General features: G+C 43.7%; 1 protein-coding gene across 4 annotated transcripts in view; it reads right to left on the bottom strand.

Annotated features, from left to right (window-relative positions):
• The window catches only part of mapkap1 (MAPK associated protein 1), a 138,458-nt gene that overhangs the window by 18,078 nt on the left and 98,599 nt on the right, over positions 1–21,781 (bottom strand). For 3 of the 4 annotated variants that reach the window (XM_007909517.2, XM_007909519.2, XM_007909518.2), the window contains 2 exons: positions 13,884–14,024; positions 7,128–7,265 (listed from right to left, as the gene is read on the bottom strand). In XM_007909517.2, the coding sequence (XP_007907708.1) occupies positions 7,128–7,265; positions 13,884–14,024 (279 nt within the window). The remainder of the gene's footprint in view (positions 1–7,127; positions 7,266–13,883; positions 14,025–21,781) is intronic. The other variant, XM_042337268.1, reaches the window with a different exon arrangement.

The following is a 21,781-nucleotide window of genomic DNA, read 5'->3' as shown; positions in this document are numbered from 1 at the left end:
TTTCAGGCAGTGTATTCCAGACTGTAACAACTCTGTGTAAAAAAAATTCTCCTCATTTCCCCTCTGGTTCTTTTGCCAATTATCTTAAATCTATGTTCCTGGTTACTGACCCACCGGCTGGTTGAAACAATGCAAGGAATATTATTATTATTTGTCTGTTATCATCACACAAGTTGGGGTCTTTTTGGAAGAAACTAACCACATTGTCAATCCTGTTCCTTAGTTCCCTGAAAAAGAATAGCTTTTGGGGGGCAAAATACGTACTTGGACTTGGGCAGGAAAATCATTTAAACTTCACATGAAGAAGAGTTTGCCAGCTGTTAATAAAATTTAGATGCTTGTTGGTAAAGTCAACCCTAACCAGGGAGGTGAACAAGTCCAGGTAAAGAGCCACGATAGCCTTTTGAAGGTGGTACACATTGATTCACAATGCATTGAGTCTGCACCCCTCCTCACTCCCCTTAAGCTCTGATCCAATGTTATAAAAGGTAGCACAGTGCATGTAATTGAACATAACCCTCCACCAAGAGTGATTTGGTTTGTTGGAAAAAGAGCTAACATTAAGAACTGACCTGTGTTTCTCAGCCCCTCCCTCCCTCCTTACCCCCGCTCTCCAAAATCATCTTCCGCGCTGGAGTTCAGGTTAACCAGCGCAGCCAGACAATCAATAGCCTCTAATATGTTCCCATTCACGGAACACTCTCTCCAAATTGCCCGCAATAAAGCACTTTACTGATCTATTTTTACATTGATTTCCTTGGTAGCTTTCACTTTAGGAATCCTCCCTCAGCACCCCCCCACCCCGGGCAAAAGTAATCTACATTAATTTTCGAACACATTAAGAAAATAAAACAAACGACGGCAGATTACATTTGTACAGCGCCTTTCACTTCGGGAGGACGTCCCAATGCACTCTACGTCATGCACTGCTCGAGTTCTTGTGGAGACGAGGCGGTGGAGACACATGGGAGAAAACTGCCTATTAATATCCTTAAATAACAACCACTGGAATACGTACAGGACCTTACAGATAGAGCTGGGATCGTGAGCAGTGAGACCAGAAGACAGGAGGCTGAGAGGATGTGGAAGGTCATAGAGGCAAATCCAACAGGGATCTTCAAAAGGGAGGAGACACAGTATATACTGCAGCCCCATATATAATAATAATAATCCTCGCATTTAATACAGCGGCTTATTACATCTTCGAGACGTTTCAAAGCGCCTCACAGGATATACTGTTAAATGAATTCACTATATATTTTGTGGGTGTATGCTATTTGGTGGAGTCCTGTAGCTCAGTGGTTAGACTACTTGCCTCGCAAGTGAGAGACCTGGGATCGATTCCCGGCAGGGTGAAACCGTGGGCAAGTTTCCTTGCTCCACACACCAGATAATAATCCTTCAAGAATAAAACAATAATAAATTGGTCACTTCAATCTACGACTGTTGGTGGGACGCCCCTGTGCGCAATTAGCTGCCGCATTTCGCCCACAAAATATACAATCAAGTCACTTTATAGTATATTCTGTGAAGCGCTTTGAGACGTCTCGAAGACGTGAAAAGTTCTATACGAAATGCAAGGAGTTTTTTTATTATTATTTGTTAGGTCAGGGAATCAAGGGATATGGGGCAAGAGTGGGTGATTGGAGTTGAGGTACAGATCAGCCATAATCTTATAGAATGGCGGAACAGGCTCGAGTGGCTGAATGGCCTCCTTCTGCTTCTATGTTACCCCCCGAGTTCCTTTCAGAGTTCAAATGCTGCTAACCTTTCCACCATTTTTGCCAGCCTGGTAACCAATACCCTGGAACCTGAGCCGTCCATACCAATATACTGTGAAGCTGGGCCGAGGTGTTGGTGGCAATGGTGGAGAGAGACTTCTAGTAACAATGGGAGTGCAGACTCACGCTGGTAACATCCCAACACACTCAATCATCAAGTGATGCCTCATAGAATCGTACAACACAGAAGGAGGCCATTCGGCCCATCGTGTCTGTGCCGGCTCTACGAAAAGAGCTTCCAACTCAATCCCACTCCCCCAGTCTCTCCCCAAAGCCCTGCAAACTCGTCCTCCCCACCAGCCCATTGCTGGTAGGTGTAGAGATCCAAACCTGCAATGATTTAGTTCCTCTTGTTTCAACTAACATTAACACTTCAAAATAACCAGCACTGGATCCCATCAGACAGACAGGGCTGGATCCTGACGAGCGGAACTGGAGGCTGCGACTGAACTTGGTAGCTGTGTGAGGGTTCACTCTGCTGTTTGGCCACCTCTCCTTCAGATTATTTTTTCCACCAACTCGAGTCTTTTTGGAAGGTATTTCAATGCACCTTGTAAATCACCCCCCACCCCCCGCACCACACACACACACACACACCAAACAACCCCCTCCCCAATCACTGCACCGTCTTGTTTTAGGAACAGATGATAAATAAATCAGAGAGCACTAAGCGGTGTTTCCACACGGCTATTGCCTCTTTCATTCCTTCTGCAGCTCATCAATCAAACTATTGTCTGCCTTGAAAGCCAAGGCTTATAAATGTCATCTCCACTCAGGCCCAAGGAGACCAAAATCAAAATGCTGCGAGCAGTTTTAATTGGATAGTGTAATTAAACTAAAAAAACCCCGGCAGAGGCACTGTGACAAGACAGATCAGACCTTTTTAATAGGGCGAGGAAATGATTTGTTCAGGGGATGAGGCAATGCACTTCCCCTCTTCGCGATGGTCTGGTGTCTACACTGAGCTTTCTTACTGAAAACCACTTTGAGCTCTGGGAGAACCGAGAGCAAATGTTTAGGCTTTACAAAACTTTTTTCGTTAGAGAAAAAATATTTTTTGTGTTTTCAAAAGGAAGGAGGTCAGGGGGAAGGGGAGAAAGAGAGAAAGAGACAGACAGACAGAGAGAGAGAGACAGTGAGAGAGAAAGGCAAGAGAATAATCTGGTTTACAATTACAAGATTTAGCCCTTTGTTACTCATTAATATCCACAATGTGCAACCACTCCCCACCCCCCTGGGGGAGAAAGGCAGTGGTGAGGGCTGGACTCACTTTCTCGGGATGATCTTGCTGCTGTGTAACCAGCCACTGGGAGGCGGACAAGAGCCAAGTGCTGCCTTGCCCTCCAATTCCATCACAATATATCATTACACTAAAGTCCATCGCAGGAGTGGTTCTGCCCACAACGTCTGTCTGTCTTCTCTTGCCTTTCTCTCTCACTGTCTCTCTCTCTCTCTCTCTCTGTCTGTCTCTTTCTCTCTTTCTCCCCCTCCCCCCGGCCTCCTTCCTTTTGAAAACACAATAATTATTTTTTTCTAACAAAAAAAAGTTTTGTAAAGCCTAAACATTTGCTCAACCCATCCCAGCTCAACCCATCCCAGCTCAACCCATCCCAGCTCAACCCATCCCAGCTCAACCCAAGCCAGCTCAACCCAAGCCAGCTCAACCCAAGCCAGCTCAGCTCAACCCAGCTCAGCTCAACCCAGCTCAACCCAATCCAACCCAGCTCAACCCAACCTAACACAGCTCAACCCAATCCAGCTCATCTCAACCCAACCTAGCTCAGCTCGGCCTCGAGTGGGATGGAACTGGAGAGCTTCCAGCCCAGTGTGGCTCAGCTTCTGGCATACAGAGGGACTTTAGCAACACAATGACTGGCACAAGAGGAGCAGACAGATCCCTTACAGGAGGGTGATGAGGATGTTGAAATCTCTGCCATAAACTGTTATTGATGTTGAACTACCAAAAAACTATTTTAAAAGGAAAAGTAGATAGGTACGGTACTTGGGAGTAAAAAAAAAGAATGTGAAAAGGCTTGCAGAGCAAGCAGGCGAGTTGGCACTGGGGCTCATGTGTAGACACACAACCTGACACTGCAGGTAACCCGAAACACGACAGAGACAATCCTGAAAGTGGATCTCATAGTCTCATTGGATTTACCAGATTTTTACAAGGAAAATATGAAACTGTAGCACCTACTGATCCACCAATACTCGTTGCCTCCAACACTCAAACCACGTTAGCAATCTGCCACAAAGCTACCCCAACTCCACACAGCGGCAAGCAGACTCGCAAAACATGGTGCTTCTCGGCGCTACATGGGGTGTGATGGGGGCTGCTGCAGTGAGAGGTGGGGGAGGGGGTGTAAACGCCATCGTCACTGCAAACAGCACTTAGTGAACGTCCTGCTCGCAAACGATGCGCGGGTATTCAGTAAACAGTAAGTGAGCATTAAATGAGTTCAAATCACCTACTTTTCTTTATAAGTTTGCTTCCTGTGCCATCCATATAAAAGCACAAAACGAGACGTTCATTACGCTGAACTAAGTAAGCGTAGGAAAAGGGCAGGAGTGCAGCTCAGTACATTAGCATGTGTCAAGTCACTTTGGTTTTAAATGAAAACTACATAAAAGCATTTCTGCCATCAATTTTGCTCTCACTAACAGCCAGCGTGGGTGCGTGCAAATTCTGCAAGAAAAGCTATTTTCGGGGCAGATGTGAAATTCAATGAAAAAGACTTGACTTTCGTAGCGACATCAATCAAACCGTCGGCTATGGTGGCAGATCTCAACGGTGAGGGAGGGTGAAAGGCCACAGGTTAAAGAAAAAGGCAAGCTCTGGTTCAGCGCTAATATCTCTGCGGTGGAACTCTAGGAAAGGTGCACCTTCTTGTATTAGCCTACCATCATTAATCTTCTTGCCACCTTACTTTAGTTAGTCAAGCAGAACTGCTCAATAGTAAAGTATATGATGGGCAAGTAGGAGAACGAGCCCCGGTCGCTATTATCAGGTTAACATTCTGTTAAGCCCTTTCTGCAGCGATGGAATGCTCACTCTCGAGCACAGCGATCTGGGTCACATGGCACAGCGCGTGCAATTAACGAGGGCTGGTGGGATTTAACAGTTCAGAGCAGCGCTCACAAAAGGAGAAACCAAAACGTCTTGTTACATTTAATAGTGTGAAACGAAGCAATCTCTCATCCCCAAATCCAGGTTTGACACAGACATTACCATACGAACATTTCAAAAAAATGGTATTAACAGTAAAGGTTTATCCAGCCTCTGCATAAATCTGGCCAGGAGTGGGAGGGAGGAGGTGGGGAGGAAAAGAGGTTGTTGCTAATTGGGGAAAAAATTCTAGCACACACAAGCAACGTGTCTGCAAAGGTATTTAAAAGTGAGGCATTTTGAAAGGTGCATTTGAAACATCAGTGATTCTCAGCGAAGTGCATCAAACAAGCCAGGATTAAGTCTATTATGTTTCCAAGTTAAAAAAAAGCAAACAAACTGGAACAATAAACTACCAGGAGTACTTTATACAGAACAGAACAGAGGAGCCACACATGGGAATGCCTGCCTTTGTCAGGCACTGCTGTATTGTATTGTCACTAAACATCTGGAATCCTTTTTAAAAAAAACTAGCGAGTATGTAATTGTCTCATTGAATTTAACAGATTTTTAACAAGGAAAATATATAAACGATGGCACCTCACCTACAACCCACCAACACTCACTGCCCCTAACACCAACATTATACAGTGATATCTTACAATAATAACCTTTGCATTCGATACAGCACCTTATCATAGCTTTGAGACGTCTCAAAGCGCTTCACAGAATACAGTGTAAAGTGTATTGACTGTGTATTTTGTGGGCGAATTGGAGGAAGCAAAACGCTTTTTCTCAATTATATATGTTTCACGCACATGTTACTTAGGGTCAGGCCAGCATGTAAAGCAGAAATCATGACAAAACTTAAATCGCTTTAAAATATTTTAACCCAATAGCAATATTTGTTGGGGGTGTGTGTACGGGTTTATGTGTGTGGGTGGTTGGGGTGAGAGGATGTGTGTGGGTTGAGGGGGAGAATAAAAATCTTTGTTAAGTGATTACTACCAAGTGTTTGATTCGGTTCCAGTGATTGACCCAACGGGATACAGTGCTGAATACTGCAGCTTCACCTGGGTAACAAAGTTCCAGGTTAGCAAACACACCAACGTCTGGCACATGCACATCTGGGATTTCTCTTTTAGTCCAACAAGTCAGTAATCCTGTAACTCACACGGCACGCTCTGACATTTGCCTCCACAAATCTATCCATAATTTCAGACTGAAAGACCAGAGATGTTTTATTTCAGTCCCCGGCCCACTCGCAGGCAGCAAATGCAACTGGCAACTCCGCCAACTCCTGTACGTCAGTGACATGGCTTGGCCAGGAGGAGCCGCTAAGAACCTGTCAGGTTAAATGGGGAGGAGGCAGCTCTCGGGAATCAAGGGTGTTAATGCACTGCACTCCTCAAAATTCATCCGATGAATTCCAGAGCCACTGCTTCCAGATATAGGTCCAGTTAATTTGTGGCATTTCATGCTTTGTTTACATTTTACCCTTCCTCTTTGTGCTCCCAATCCGCTGGAGCGTCAAAAATAGAGCACCCACTTTTTTTGTGGTCATTTTGTCCCCTTCCCTTAAAGTTCATCACTCTAACACTCCATTCGACAAAGCACAATCGATATTGAAACGCCATGAAAAAGTACATCCCACCAGGACTGGATCTGCTTTGCAGCGTGAGGAAAAGAATTAAAATGAAAACAAAGGGAATAAAGTACAAACAGAGCCTGTGGAGTTGAATCGCAAGGCAATGCAGACAGACAGCAAATCATCCAGAGATCAGCCACCGAATGGATAGCTCTATAAAACACTTTTTTGGGAGGGGGGAGGGGGGGGGGAGGAGATAAAAATCGTGACAAACTTCTGAACGCTGTTTCAATACCAATAGCTCGCTCACACGGCAGTGGGAAGATGATATTAAATTCACCTGGACTTCGACGAGGTTTATCACGGGCAACGCTCTGATGGATTAACAGGGCGCCGTTGCACAGAGTGCGATACAAGCCACGTGCAACCTTTAGACAGCTGAACCTCTGAAAATTGATTTCAGTAATAGAACACAGATACGCAGGCGACAATCTGAAGGATTAAAAAAAATGTATCACAGGCACCACTGTCTTATCTAATATTAAACCTGTGGACAATACGCAACTGTAATTTTTCTATTTGAGTGCATGCACTCACTCACACACACACAACCGCACAGAGATAGAGTGTATAAATGCAGGAGGCTACATACTTGGACTCTTCTCTTCCACAAGGTCACAAGCGCAGAGTAGATCAGAATCAATTGAAATGGGTTTCTGTTTAATCCAGAATTTGGTGCTGGCCTTCTGATTAGTAACGGGGTCTATCTCCACCTTCTCTCCTGAGACACCTGTGAGAATCAGTGGGGATATAAACCAGTGGCCTGTGTAAGTGATTTTATATCAAGCATTTGACACACTTTATAAATCTTAATGGAATGAACACATAAACTGCTCTCTTAAGCCTTCCAATACCAAGAGTTTTTTTCTGAAGCGTATCAAGTCAACACTGAACACAGCAATACGTACAGCACTGCTTGACCACTGAATAAAAATGATAAAGCAGTGTGTGAAATCACCCTTGCTGTCAAAAAGGCAATAATGGCAAAGAACACCATGTAGGAAGCCCCAGACTTGCTTTATTTAGCAACGAGCTAAACAAAGGCTGTTGCTGAATCCCTACCCCCACCACCACCGGTTAGTACGGGGGGGACAGCAAGACCAGAGGTTCTACGGTTTTGCCATCACCGTCTCTGGACTATAAAACTCTGTAAAGCGAACAGATTTTGACTGTATTGTGGCACAATCCCAATGAGGTATTTACAGATACTCTTGTAATATTGTGCTATAAAGGCCAAAATTGATTGCAGTGATATACATGGCATTCTCACACACACACACAGTCACATGCACACACACTCACACTCTCACTCACACTCAGCATCAGCCGTGCGTTAGAGAGCCATAACAAATCGACAGCTTTAGACGGTGTAGTCTGAAACGGCAGTTCTGCTCCAGCCTCCACACACGGGGATGTCCTCTGATTGATTCGGGACTTACCAGTTTTGTGTTCTGTCAAAAAAAAAGCCTTGTTGAAACTGCTGTGGTGGGGAGCCTAGTGAAGGGGCTTAATGATGTGTGCTAACCCACTGGACTGGCTGAGATTTGTCGGCCCTGGAGCATGGCAGGGAGGAAACAGATTTCACGTTTGAAACGGTAAAGACGCCTTTACACACGGCCAATAATTTTGGTACCAAAGGTTCCATTTAGAATTTGATTACAGTGTGTTTTAGAATCTTGCTCATTAGAAAAATAAATGCTGGCACTTTATGTAGCACATCAGGAGGACGTCTCAAGGAGCTTCTCAAGTTTTACTGTAAAGTGTAGTGACTGGTGTGTTTTTGTAGGCAAACCCTACAGACAATTTGCTGTCAGCAATGGCATGCAAACAGCCATGAAGTGAGTGACCAATTTTATTTGGGGGATTGTTGGCCAGGATCTGGGGAGAGAGAAACTCTCTTCTCTTTACAAGTCGTGCCACAGGATCTTTAATGTCCACCTTAACAGGCAGATGGGACCTCAGTTTAACGTTCATCTGAAGGACAATATAGCACTCACCCCCCCCCCCCCGCCCCACGACACTGTGCTGGAGAGTCAGCCTACTTTTTGAGGGCTCACCCTGCTCTTCATTGTAAACTTGAAATCAGAAAGCAAGTTCACAATCATTGCAGCTGCATTAATTATGAATAAGAGAGACACTGAATAAAATGTTTTGCAACACTCCAGTGGATTTTAACGGGAGTAATTAGTTTCCATAACTCCAAACGTGCGATGTGATCGATCACCTATCACGGATATTTCTGCTCCTGTGATCGGCTGCCTGGCGGCTTGCTTTTCCCCAAAACATTCAGTTGACAGCGAACTTCCAATGTACAGGAATTTTAATAGACATTTAGTCGCACACACACAAAAAATCATGACAGTAGTTTGGTGATTCGTCAATGAATTGAGTTATATTTGGGGCTAAGATGGAGCAGGAATAATAATAATAACAATCCTTGCATTTGATATAGCGCCGTTGTCAAGATGTCACAAAGAGCTTCACAGAATATACTCTAAAGTGAATAAGCCATCTTCCACGCCACGGGTGGGGGGGGGGGATTGGGAGAGGAGTTTACTTAATTTATTTAATTACGTAACAAGGTGAAAAACTTGTTACAATTAAAAAAGAAAATGAAGTTTACCCTTAACAAAAGAAGCAGCGAGGGAAAAACTATGAATATAGATTTAAAGACTGTTGAAGGTTTCGCTTTATTTAAAAAAAATGTAGAAAGGTTTCTGAGATCTCTCAAAAACAATGAAAGCCCACACAGCTGTCAGAACAACAATAATGACTAAAAGCCATTCTGTTAACAAAAAACATTTTGGATATCTTGGGAGACAAGTTACTGAAATTATTAAAAAGGAAAATTAAAACAAGTTGTTAAACCTGTAGCAGTGATCCCCAAAACACCCCCAAAAAACATTTGATCCTAAAATACGAAAGAGATAAAACTCCCTCTTGTGTAAAATTCAATCTCTGCGGTCCGACAGATACAGAAACCACAGAAGCAGTCAATATTGTTAATGTACCTTGTTAATTTGATGGGATTTGTCAGGTAACTCCACTGGAAAATTATATAAAACTGTTCCAGATGAACAGATGATAGTGACATGAATTAAACTGATAGAACAATACCAGAATATAAACCAGAAATGACACCTAAAGTGGCTGTTGATTTATTGCCATCCTGAGTTTGGTTCTGGGCTTCCATGTATATTAGTGCTACAAATCTGGGTCCATTTAGCAGTGAGATGCTCGTACATACATCACCAAGCTCCTGCTCCAAGCCAAGGTCATTCCCCGTTGCATCAATCTTTTCAGCAAAGGCATCTCACCATTCTACCAGTTTTTTTTACCCATTTAAGGTTTAAAATTTCTTCTTGGAGATTAAACAAAAAGACAAGCAAAGTTGGATGCTAAGCAGCCACTCGCTCGCCTGCCCCACAATTGGTCATTAATTTGCAGCGCATTCTCCCTGATCACTTGGGCGCACAAAAAAAAGCTCTCACCTGTTAAACGCTGTGGCTTTTACTAGGTTGATTATTTTCAGTAAAAAAAATCTATACAAACAGGAGAGTCTTTCAAGTACAGAAAGGAAACGGCAGTTTCCAAATGGTGACAAATTAAGCTTCAGTGAAACAAAAGGGTTTTTATACTGCATCAGCACAAGTAACATTCCCCAAATAACACAGCAGGTAACCAGAGGGCTGGCCAAGTGTATTATTGTGTTATGTACACTGTTTAATTTGGAATTCAATTTGGAATTACAGCAACAAATGACATTTACACAGCGCTTTTCATGTCGGGAGAACGTCCCAAGGTGCTGGGGAGTTAGGGATTTGGACCCAAGCTGGGGGTTGGGATCAAGAGGGGTGGAGAGCAGGGAGAGTGGGGGTAAGAGGGTGAATGAAGGCACGGTCAAAGAGGAGGATCTTGATACGTGCCTTGAAGGGACTGTGCCATAGAGGGTAGGGGCAGAGAGGCTGAAGGCCTGACTGCCAATGGTGGTGTGTGTCGGGCAGGGGGACGTGGAGCCAGCTGAGTGGAGGGAGTGGTGGGTCAATATATGGCCTCAGTGCAGTACAGAGGAGGCCTCTTGTTTTATATATAAAGAGAGAAGGGAGCTTCTCTCTTCTGGTGTCATGATCGGTAAACGATAATGAACAGTAAGATTGGTCACTCACTTCAAACTGGCTGTTTGTGGAGACATTTGGGCTCTGTGTGTTTGCCTACCAAATACAGTCACTATATTTTACAGTAAAATCCTATGAAGCATTTTGAGACGTATCGATGACGTGCTAAGGCGCAGTATCAAACGGGAGGATTATCATGTGGGCGGCCGAGAGGAAACGATGGCTCCAGGAACAGAAACCCAACACACGCAGACTGTAAACACACAAACCCCAATCAGGATGTCAGTTGCAACAAGCTGAGGAGCTTGACTCTGCTCACTATCTCTGCCGCTTGACATAAGTAAAGCCTCTTTGCTTCCAGTTGTCTAACATGCCATAAATTAAGCATCAGGGATTGGGACTGGCCTGCTTGCCTATGCTCCAAGTCTCAACTTTGGCCTGGGAACAGGGAGCAGGACTTGGCCTGTGAACTGGGAGATGGTTTATACTGTTTGCCCCCAAGAAGTAAAGAGAATCTGGCTACACTCTGGGCTGGCGTTTACCTCAAATCTTCCAGATAACAAGCTACCAGCAAGGGTAGGAGAGGCCAGGAGACTGGGACTCATTTAACAAACAGTTTGATGGTGTAATAGGAAAACCTTAGGGCGGACGGACAGATCGAATGAGCCGAAGGGGCCTCGTTCATCTGGACCACTCGTGTGATAAGTTTTTTAAAAAAAATATATATATACATAACTAGCAGGGTTAGGGTTAGGGTAAGGGAGCAGGGCAAAGTCTTTACATGTCAGCCCCAATCTTGTAACTGTTAGCCACACATGTCAGCAAGTTAAAAACGGACTGAAAGCAAAATGATTTCCGAGAAAGATTTGACTGAGAAAAATGACTTTGGGGAGAGTGTGGCTGTGTGGAGGGCAAAGCCCAAGTGTAAGGAAGGTTCTGAAGAGGTCGGGAACATTACGGTACGTATCCTGTGCTTCACCTTAAGTAACTCTTAAAGGGCAGGTTTACATGGAACCGAGTGACAGGCAATACCTTGCATACAGCAGATGGAATTAAAATGTGACTAAAACATTTATAAGCACTCTGAAAGGTGCATTAACCCCTGAAAGCTGCACTCACAGGTCAGTGCCATCAGTACTGAGCAGGCTGCGCCATTCGTTTCCTTAACAGCTCCCCCTTCCCTTATATCATTTATCTTTACTGATAAGGGATGACCTTTTCAAGCTTTTTATTCTGACGGCTTCCAGATGCACGGAGACAAAAATCCTTCCTGGAAGCCAACCCACAGCAGCAAACCGTCCAGAAACAAAGTGGAGGCTTTGCTAAACGTTCCTTACGTATAGAGAGCGCTCCCTTCCCTTCTTCCCTCCCTCTCTTCCCCTTCACTGTGACCTGTCGTAAACCCAGAGGAACCCTTGCAAAATGGGACAATCTCCATTGGGATGATACTCAGAGAATAAGGTTGGCGCTGGGGGATCGAGCGCTCGTAAGTCAGGCTTTCCTGGTGTGAATGTAAACCTGATGACATTTCACTCTGCCCTCTGCAAAGTCCCCTGCTAGCTACACGTGCACTGCATGAAATTTACTTAACTTTACAAAGGATCCTCACAGTTACAGCAGAGCAAATATAAACTCTAACCAAGAAATGTAACCCACACACACATTTTTCTCCTTAAATATCACCGGACATTCCTCCCAGTGACACCGAGTGTCAGGTGAAAGTTCACATTTTCGCACGCCGCAGGGGTCTGGCATTGTCTAGGCAGCTGAAGAATTGCGCCATGAAATGATTAATGATAAAAATAATACTAATAATCCTTGCATTTGATATCGCACCTTATCAGGTCTTCGAGACGTCTCAAAGTGCTTCACAGGATATATTGCAAAGTGTAGTGACTGTGTACTGTGTGGGTGAAACTGCCACGATTGTGTAAGCGATCTCAGCCTGTACCCCCACTTCCCCCCACGACCCAACCCACTGCTTCCAGATAATACGCTCCATGTCTCTCTGTAAAAGAAACACAGGCGACACCTGGATTCACTCCCTCTCTGACCCCACCTCCGGCATCTGGCAAATGTTATAAATGCAATCGATTTATTTTCGCCGAAAAACTGGCACCCACAAAAAAAAAGGCGAAATTTAGCCCCAAACTCAAGCTGTTTACGTACATTTATTTAATAGACGAAGGCTGCCAGGACTTGTGCATCTGTCAAATGAAATCCCTTCAAAATGTGCATGTCAGAATTAAGTGCAGGATGACAGCATAGTTTTACATCAACCGACGCAGTTGAAAGTGTCAACAGCAAAAAAAAAGGGATTAAAATCTCAAAATGTTTTATTCCATCTGGCAACAACATTTGATGCAGAGGAGATAGGTTCAGTCGTGGCTTCATTTGTGCCATAACTTTACCCTAGGGAGGAAGCTATTTTAAATTAGCTTGGGGAGGAAACTCAGATTTTTTTATTGTTTTTCGCCAAACACTGGCCTGAACCTTTATTAGCCGAAATCAGGTTTAGGAAAATGTGAGGGGTGGTGGGTGGGTAAAGAGAGAGAGGGTCTGGGGTGGATGTTGGTTACAGTCACCTTCCGCCTCCCCCTGTTCGGTGTCAAGCGCTCTGGGATACAACCCTGCGTGTGGGGCGCTATATAAATGAAAGTTGTTGTTGTTGTTGTATCGTGGCACCCTTCCCACCAGCACTCAATGACATGTGTCATGACGTGGCATGACTGAATGACACGACGACACCCCAGTGTCTGAAAAAGCTCTCTGAAATGGAAGTGAGATAACTGAAGGACGTGATTTGGGTTTGATTTTCTTTGACGGTTATGTCCAACTCCTACAACGCAAGACCAACCGTCAGCCGAACTTTGCAAAGTGGGGAAGAAAAAAAAATGTAAATGAAGCTCGTAATTGCACCGTTCAGTCGCTTTTCAAGACATCAGATTCTCTCAGTAATGTGCTAGTTACCGTCCAAAACCTTATGGCGCTGTTTCCTCCGCAATCCGAACAATCAGCTAATTTTACAATTAATGTAATTAACGTCGACAATATTATCATACCATTACAGGATTGTACAATGTGGATGGGAAGAAGCCTGAAGGGAACAAAAGGTTAATTAATTTTAAGTGAAAATGGTAAAACAAAAAGAACCTTCTCTCCTCTCCCCCCCTCCCCCCACCAATGGTCTGACAGTATTGACGTGGTGTATCCCAGTGAAACAAACCATTTACCTAATTGGACATCAGTGGTGAAGCGCAGCTTGTGAACGATGCTGACTTTGTAGGATTTGTAACGATGGCTGCTCAGGATGTCCTGCACTGTTGTCATGTCCAAAGGAGGCTCTTCCTCAGAGCTCTCCTCCCCTCGCGAGCCTGGGGGGGGAGTGGAGTGGAGAGAAGAGGGGGTGTGGGGGGGAGGGGGCGAAAGAGGAACACAGTTGAAAAAAAACATTCGACATATCATGGCATGTCAGAAAATAATTTTAGAATCATAGAATTTTATAGCACTGAAGGAGGCTATTCGGCCCATCGTGCCTGTACCAGCTCTTTGAAAGAGCTACCAACTAGTCCCACTCCCCCGCTTTTATTCTGTAGCCCTGCACATTCTTCCATTTTAAGCAGCTGTCTAATACCCTGTTAAAAACTGCTATTGAATTTGCTTACACCCCCCTTTCAGGCAGTGCGTTCCAGACCATAGCAACTCTCTGTGTAAAAGACATGCCACCGGCTCTCAGTTCAGGGGTGTGAAAGTTGTAGATTGTGTAGCTTTGTGGACAATTCCCCAATTCAGTCTGGACGCTGGTTTTCTGCAGTTCCAAATTATAACTGAATTTGAGATTTTTTCCCCCACAATTCTGTGCCAATTCTTAAGCTGTAAGACTAAATAAATGATGTTTACAGGGCCTACAGCAACTTGCATTTTTATAGTGTCCTTACTAGAGTCCCAGAGGCTGAGTGAGTGAGACATAGAAACAGGAGTAGGCTATTCAGCCCCTCGAGCCTGTTCCGCCATTTTATAAGATCATGGCTGATCTGTACCTCAAATCCAGTATTAATGGAACACAAATCTGTCCTCCACCCAGGAACTCCCCTCTCGGAACAATGACTACATTTGTAATGTTATGAAAAGTATGCACACAACACCACCAACCAAAAAAGGCAATAAAATAGCAACTTGCCAAACCAATTTAGCGGCTTACCAAACCCAAACAGGCACCAACCACAGGGAAGAAAATCAAAGAAACAGTCGCCAAGACTAACAAAACCGGAGACGAGCTGCAGAGCAAAACTTTTCCGAGTCCGTATTTGTGGAAGGTTCTGACGGCGGGAAGGAGATTTCCATCTCAATTCTATACTCAGTCATTTTGCCCCACATTATTCTACCCTTTATGTTTTTAAACTTTCCTTTTAAAAAAAATAAATCCACTTCTTTGCGTGGCAATAATAATAATAAACAAAGTTGCTGAGGAATCCTTTGTGAAAATCTACACACCAGGGCGCGAACTTTTCACTCAAAACCTGACTTTTTTCCTCTCAAATTCAGTCAGAATTTGGAAGACTTTTTTTTAAAACCCCATGTTTCCTGGCCAGCAAGGGGGCGGTGGTGGTTGGGGGAGCTGCTATGAAATTCTCTCCGTTGCTCTCTGGGAATTTATATATTTTGTTATATTTGAGTTCCCAAGGTCTGGATTCAAGCAATTTTTCATGGTGGAGAGGAATCGAACATTTACCAAACACAGGGTCAGGCAAAGAGCCCAAAACATTAACAATCGGGGCTGCATTTCCAATGGGAAAACCACACTCCGGAAATAAGAGACGACCTTCATACCAATTAAATCAGTGCTTCTCAACCCTTCACCACTTATCTGCATGTTAAACCTTCATCAATTGTAATATCACTAATTTATTAAACCCATAAATCAGGACATCATTGAGGAGTTTATTGATGAGTTTATTGATGAATCGCCAATGGGACAGGACGTAATTTTAAGACCTTCAAACAGGGAAGAGAAGTCTTTCCCAAGCAGCCGTGTGCCCCCCAAGTGAGGAGAACGTAACCGGGTATCTTCAGCCCACGGCCAGCAGCTGTGGGTAATGCCATACCATCGGGTGCTCTGCTCATAATGCTTATTAATATGAAAACTACACAACCAGAAAGATTTAGAGGCACAAAATTAGCTTCCAGAGGTAGGGGTGTGGACCTCCTTTCATGGCGAAAGGCCAGGCCTTTTGATAGTGAAGTCTATAGCCTGACAATCCTGACATTATTATTATTATTAATATTATGGAAGCAGCCATCTACTTCTAGAGGGGAGTTTCTGCAAGTCAGCCTGACCCAAACCTGGTTAGTCTCATTGTTTCCTGAAAGAGGTGTTTCAATGGCTCTCCCTGCACAAGCCTGAGCCTGAGCTCTGCATATTATATGGTAAACCGTTCAAAGTCAAAAGTTTTCTGAGTGACAAAGAAACACATTTACGAGACACACACACACACACACAGAAATGGAATTCCCATTGTCTGGATTAAATATATACTGTATTTTTATATATATACTCTATGCAAACATAATCAATGGAGACGTCTCAAAGTCGTGATAAGGTGCTACATCAAATGCAAGGATTACTTATTGTTTTTTTTATTTTCCCTAGAAACTGAACTGGTGAATAAGGCTGGAGAGAAAGGGAGAGAAAGGAGGGCGATGAAACAAAACATTGATGCAATATGTAAAGTACAAGCAGGGACCTAGAGTCAGCAGTCCCCTGTAAGATTAATGCTGGTAAATACAGGTGCCCTGTAATGCTATCGATTCCTCAATAGTGGGATAGTAATAGCGTTTCCAACGGGACTGGAGTGCAGGCTGCGTTTATCACACAGAATCTTCCTCTGATGGTTTGGCAATCAAGGGTAGTGCATGCAACCATCAGCCATCTTCTCAAATACACACTGGGGATTTGCAGGAGTCACATTTTTCTGCAATTGTTATTAGTGGAAGATTGCCAACATGTCTCGAAGGGACCTAAAGACTCAATCAATGGCTTCAGCAAACAGCATCGCAAAATGATACCACCTACATTTTAGCATCAGGAATGTACTTAACAATTAGTGGCGAGTACATAATAGCATTGAATGCTTTATTTTCATTTTATTTCCCAATTTCTTAAGTGGTAATAATAATAACTACTTGCATTTACCTTTCACGTAAAAAGAATAAAACGTCTCGAAGCACTTTATGACAATGTGTAACCGATTAGAATGGATGCTATACACGGTTACAAAGAGTGTAAAGAAAACTATAAGGAGTAAAACTATGGAGGAAAAAGGTCCACGGATCAACCTTTGTGGTTTTGGATTTATTTGCACCAAACCTCAAGTGTAAATAATAATAATAATCCTTGCATTTGATATAGCGCCTTATCCCATCATCGAGAAGTCTCAAAGCGCTTCACGGAATATACTGGAATATACTGTAAAATGAATCGACTGAATATTTTGTGGGCGAAACGCGGCAGCCAACAGTGCACAGCAGCGTCCCACAAACAGTCGTGGATTGAAGTGACCAATTTATTATTTTTTTTTGAAGGAATTTATAACCTCCGGAAAAGTGATCGGCCAATTACTAACAATCGGGTTCCTGCTAGGTAAACAGCGATGTGTGGAGTAAGGAAACTTGCCCAACATTTTCCCCTGCCGGGAATTAATGCCATCTTGCGAGTCAAGTGCTCTAACCACTGAGCTACAGGACTCCACATCGAGTATGAAAACTGCCTCTTACACCGGAGGCAGCCCAGGCCATCACCAGGGACAATTGGGAGCCCAGGTTCAATCTCAGAGATCTCGCCTTTCTCAGAGGTCATTTATAAAGGCGTCTGTCTCCCCTGGGCGAGTCTCCTCTTGTTCCGTACTCAAAGCAATTGAGGTTCATGTCTCACTCACTGCTTAATGGCTGTTTTAGACAAAAATGCTTTGATCAATCGCAAAAGCAAGGGACTCTGGAGCAAGTTCTAACAGGACCACTTAATAATAATAATCCTTGCATTTGATTTAGCGCCTTATCACGTCTTTGAGACTTTCAAAGCGCTTCACAGGATATACTGTAAAGTGAATTGACTGTATATTTTGTAGGTGAAATGCGCATAGCAGTATTCCACAAACAGTCATGGATTGAGCGATTATTTTTTAAAGGAATTATTACCCCTGGAAAAGTGATCCGCCAATCAACAAACAACCGGGTTCCTACTTCCTGCTTGGTAAACAGAGATAATCCTAAATAATAACCCTTGCATTTGATATAGCGCTTTTCACGTCGGGAGGATGTCCCAAAGCGCTTCACAGAACACACTGTAATGTGAATTGACTGTATATTTGTGGGCGAACGCGGCAGACAATTGCGCACAGCAATGTCCCACAAACAGTCGTAGATTGAAAAAGGCCAATTTATTGTTGTTTTTGGTTTTGGAGGGATTATTATTAGGCTCTGTGTGGAGTAAGGAAACTTGCCCAAGGTTTCGCCCTCTGCCTGGAATTGAACTCAGGTCTCTCACTTGCAAAGCGATTGCTCTAACCACTGAGCTACAGGACTCCACACAGATGTGTGGAGTAAGGAAACTTGCCCAACGTTTCGCCCCGCCGGCAATCCAACCTAGGTCTCTCGCTTGCGAGGTGAGTTCTCTAACTACTGAGCTACAGGACTCCACTGCTTGCTTTGTTAGTACAATATTCCTGAGAACCCACTGCCAAGACGACCAGCAGCAACTTAACCCAACATTATTTGGGTCTTTGTCACTTAAAGGGGAGACATTCCATTCTATGGCCTGTTCAAGAATGATTACAGTTGGGGAGGCCAAGTTTGCAGGGCTATGGGGAGAGAGCGGGGGAGTGGGATTGATTTGGAAGCTCTTTTAAAAGACCGGCACAGACACGATGGGCCGAATGGCCTCCTTCTGTGCTGTACAATTCTATGATTCTGCAGCTACGCAAGATTGACAGGACACAGGTAAAAGCCCTAGTCAGGATTGGGATCAGGTCCCAGTCACACACCGTGTGTCAGGACAATGGTTAATGGATGGACTCCAGACGCAGTGGCAGCCTATTCATACACAGTATTTGTGAATGCCAAATGAATGAGGAAGAATAAAACAGGGCCATTCATGTGCTATTAGTCAGAAATTTATAGAATCGAGCAGGACAATTTTTGGCAATATTTCCACAGTGTCTAACTAACCCCTTTTTGCAGCCACATCTTCAGCAGCGACTCTGCCACGTAATAGTGGACAGTCCTGTAGTGTAGTGGTTAGAGCCCTCGCCTCGCAAGCGAGAGGAGCCGGGTTCGATTCCCGGGAAGTGCGAAGCCTTAGGCAAGTTTCCTTACTCCACACACACACACACACACACGCACGCCTCTGTTTACCTCACAGTAAGTAGGAACCTGCTTGTTAGTCAATTGCCAGGTTGCATTCCGGGTTAATAATCACTAAAAAAAAAAGTCACCGAATCAACGATTGTTTGTGGGACGCTGCTACGCGCAATTGGCTGCCACATTACGCCCACAAAACATACAGTCAATCGACTTATATTCTGTGAAGCGCTTTGAGATGCCTCAATAAAATGATAAGGTGATATTTCAAGTGCAAGGATTATTAATTATTATTATGTCACACGTTGCCCCTGAAAGCCGTGCACTGACTCCTGTACTGGCCCCTCATGCTGTGACCTGCCCTGCGGGGAGAGGGGAAATGTCTCCCTACAGAGAACTGAAGTAGCAACGAGGAAATTAGGCCAATAAACACAGCGATCGTCTCCAGCAACTGTGTAAATGGGGCAGGTTCCTGGAACCCGCTGCCTCAGGGCACTTCAGAACTACTTCAAGAGAATACTGTAAAATAACTGTGGCATTCGGGCGTACAGTAAGATTCATTGACAGCGAATTTTAATCTAATACAGAGTGAAAGAGAGAGAGAGAGATGCTTATTATCTCAGTTAAGATCAGCTATTCATGAACACATTTCCTAGACTGAGACAACTGCTTTTTAAATGATTAACCCACACAGATCACTTTCCTGTGAATGACCAAACCAGTTTGATCTTACACTTTGATGTATTCTGTCACTTCTATTTAACATCTCGCGGAGAAAAATCACCATAACATTCTCAATATTTTTAAAAAAGAACACGTTACTTTTCTCTGTAGGATAAGCAAGCGTGTTTCACTTAAACACTCGCAGAGTATGTATAAATCACTCGACACATTTCAATGCCAACACATCACTGATAGGAACACTGCAGGCTGCAGCGATGTGTATCTGAGCTTTGCTATTTTCAGTCTGAATTTAAAGAAGTGACGTATTTAGGCCCCGGCTTTCGGTGCAACACACAGCATTTCTTTACTGCCTCTGAAAAACTCCCTGACAAGGTCTGGCCTGGCGCATTTCTGTATGTTACCATCTTCTGAGCTTCCACCAAGGCTCTGGTCTTGGCTGCCCAGTTTGCTCTTAATTTGCTGCCGTTATTGGTTTATCTTTTAGACTCTTTTTCAATCATTCTGCAGCTTCCGGTGGTATTTACATGCACACACGGCCGGTGACGGAAACATGCGATCAGACTGTGCCACTTCAAAGTCATTTCTACATGTTTGCATGACCGTCTATAATCATATACACTAGATGCTTCTCCGAGTCCTTTTCGTTGATACTCAAGCTACAACTGGTCTGTAATCAAACTCCAATTTTACAATAATTATGGATAATAAAATCTATGTTATGAATAAGCCCAAATCACCATTAATACAGAATTAATTGGATTGAAAATAATTATAGCTTAGACCTGAGCAAACTGCAGTGCAGGGCAGGGCTGGGGGAGTTTGTATTGTCAGGTGTGACATTAACCAAAGGGCCACATTAACCTGTTAACCTGACCACAAACCTCCAGATTCACTTGCCCTTCACCTCGTAGCTGTTTGTGGGATTGAACGGCTGCCGACAAAAACTGCACTTGAGAAGGTTTCACAATGATAAGAAACTATAAAAATGCAAGCTCTTATTTATTAACGCTGAATAATTACCAGCCCAGAGAACGTGCCAACAAAAAAAACTGTCAATATCAAGTGTGGCAGCGTCAACTAATGCAAGTGATATTGTGTGGATAACGAGTAATGTTCAGCACAGGGTTAGTGTGACATTTTGACAAGATAAAAATAATCAGTGTAGGTCATCAGAATAACACACTCGCATTGCAATAAAGTAAAATATCAGAGTTCATGTGAAACAAATTCAGACACTCGCTGGAGTTGGGAAGAGAAAACCATATTATTTGCAATACTAAGGTTGTGGGGGTTCCTGTATTTAGCTTACACACACACACACGCACACACAACATAAACCATATAGATACAATGACCTAACAATTCTATAGTTACTACACATGGAAAGTTATTTCCGTGTCCTTTCGTGTCACCGTGTTGATATCCAGCCTAATGGCACCATCTCCTACCCTTATTGATTTATTCCCAGATCCCAACCTCTGCTGTCACCCTTCCTTCTAACATCCAAAGGTGTTTCAAAACCCAAGGGTGGCACTGCTTAATCAACACATCTTGTCCTCCCTCATAATTTTTCCACCTTGGCTACTGTCCTGCGCTATATAGACCTTGGACTTTCACCAAAGTTTCTCAATTGGAACAGATTAAATGAAATTGATCTTTCAAGGCCCGTCTCAAGACCCTCCTCTTCGACTGCGCATTTGGCCGCCCTCCTACCCCCCCTGCCCTCCACCCTTCCTGATCCCAAACCCCCCGCTCGGATCCAAATTCGTCTGTCCAGCACCTTGGGACGTCCTCCTGACATGAAAGTTCGCTATACAAATATAACTTTGTATTGTATGAATTGGGACAGTGAACGGTGCTGTTCTTCGGGTGACAGGAATTCATTCGAAAACAACTCAACAAATGCACGTTAGATGATCGATCGCTTTTCCGGAAATACGTTGTTGTTCGAAAACTTCTCGAGTCATAAAAGTGACGAGTCACCCTCTCTAAAACCACTTAAAAAGAAATGCGATCAACATCTTAATTGTTTTCCACGGTTCATTTTTAGGTTGTAATTTGTTTTTTATTGCTTAAAAATTCATTGGTGGAA

The sequence above is a fragment of the Callorhinchus milii genome, unplaced genomic scaffold (genome assembly GCF_018977255.1).
Source record: "Callorhinchus milii isolate IMCB2004 unplaced genomic scaffold, IMCB_Cmil_1.0 Scaffold8, whole genome shotgun sequence".
In the NCBI taxonomy this organism is placed as follows: domain Eukaryota; kingdom Metazoa; phylum Chordata; class Chondrichthyes; order Chimaeriformes; family Callorhinchidae; genus Callorhinchus; species Callorhinchus milii.
The sequence above is the reverse complement of the archived record's forward strand: the minus strand, read 5'-3'. Positions and strand labels throughout refer to the sequence as shown.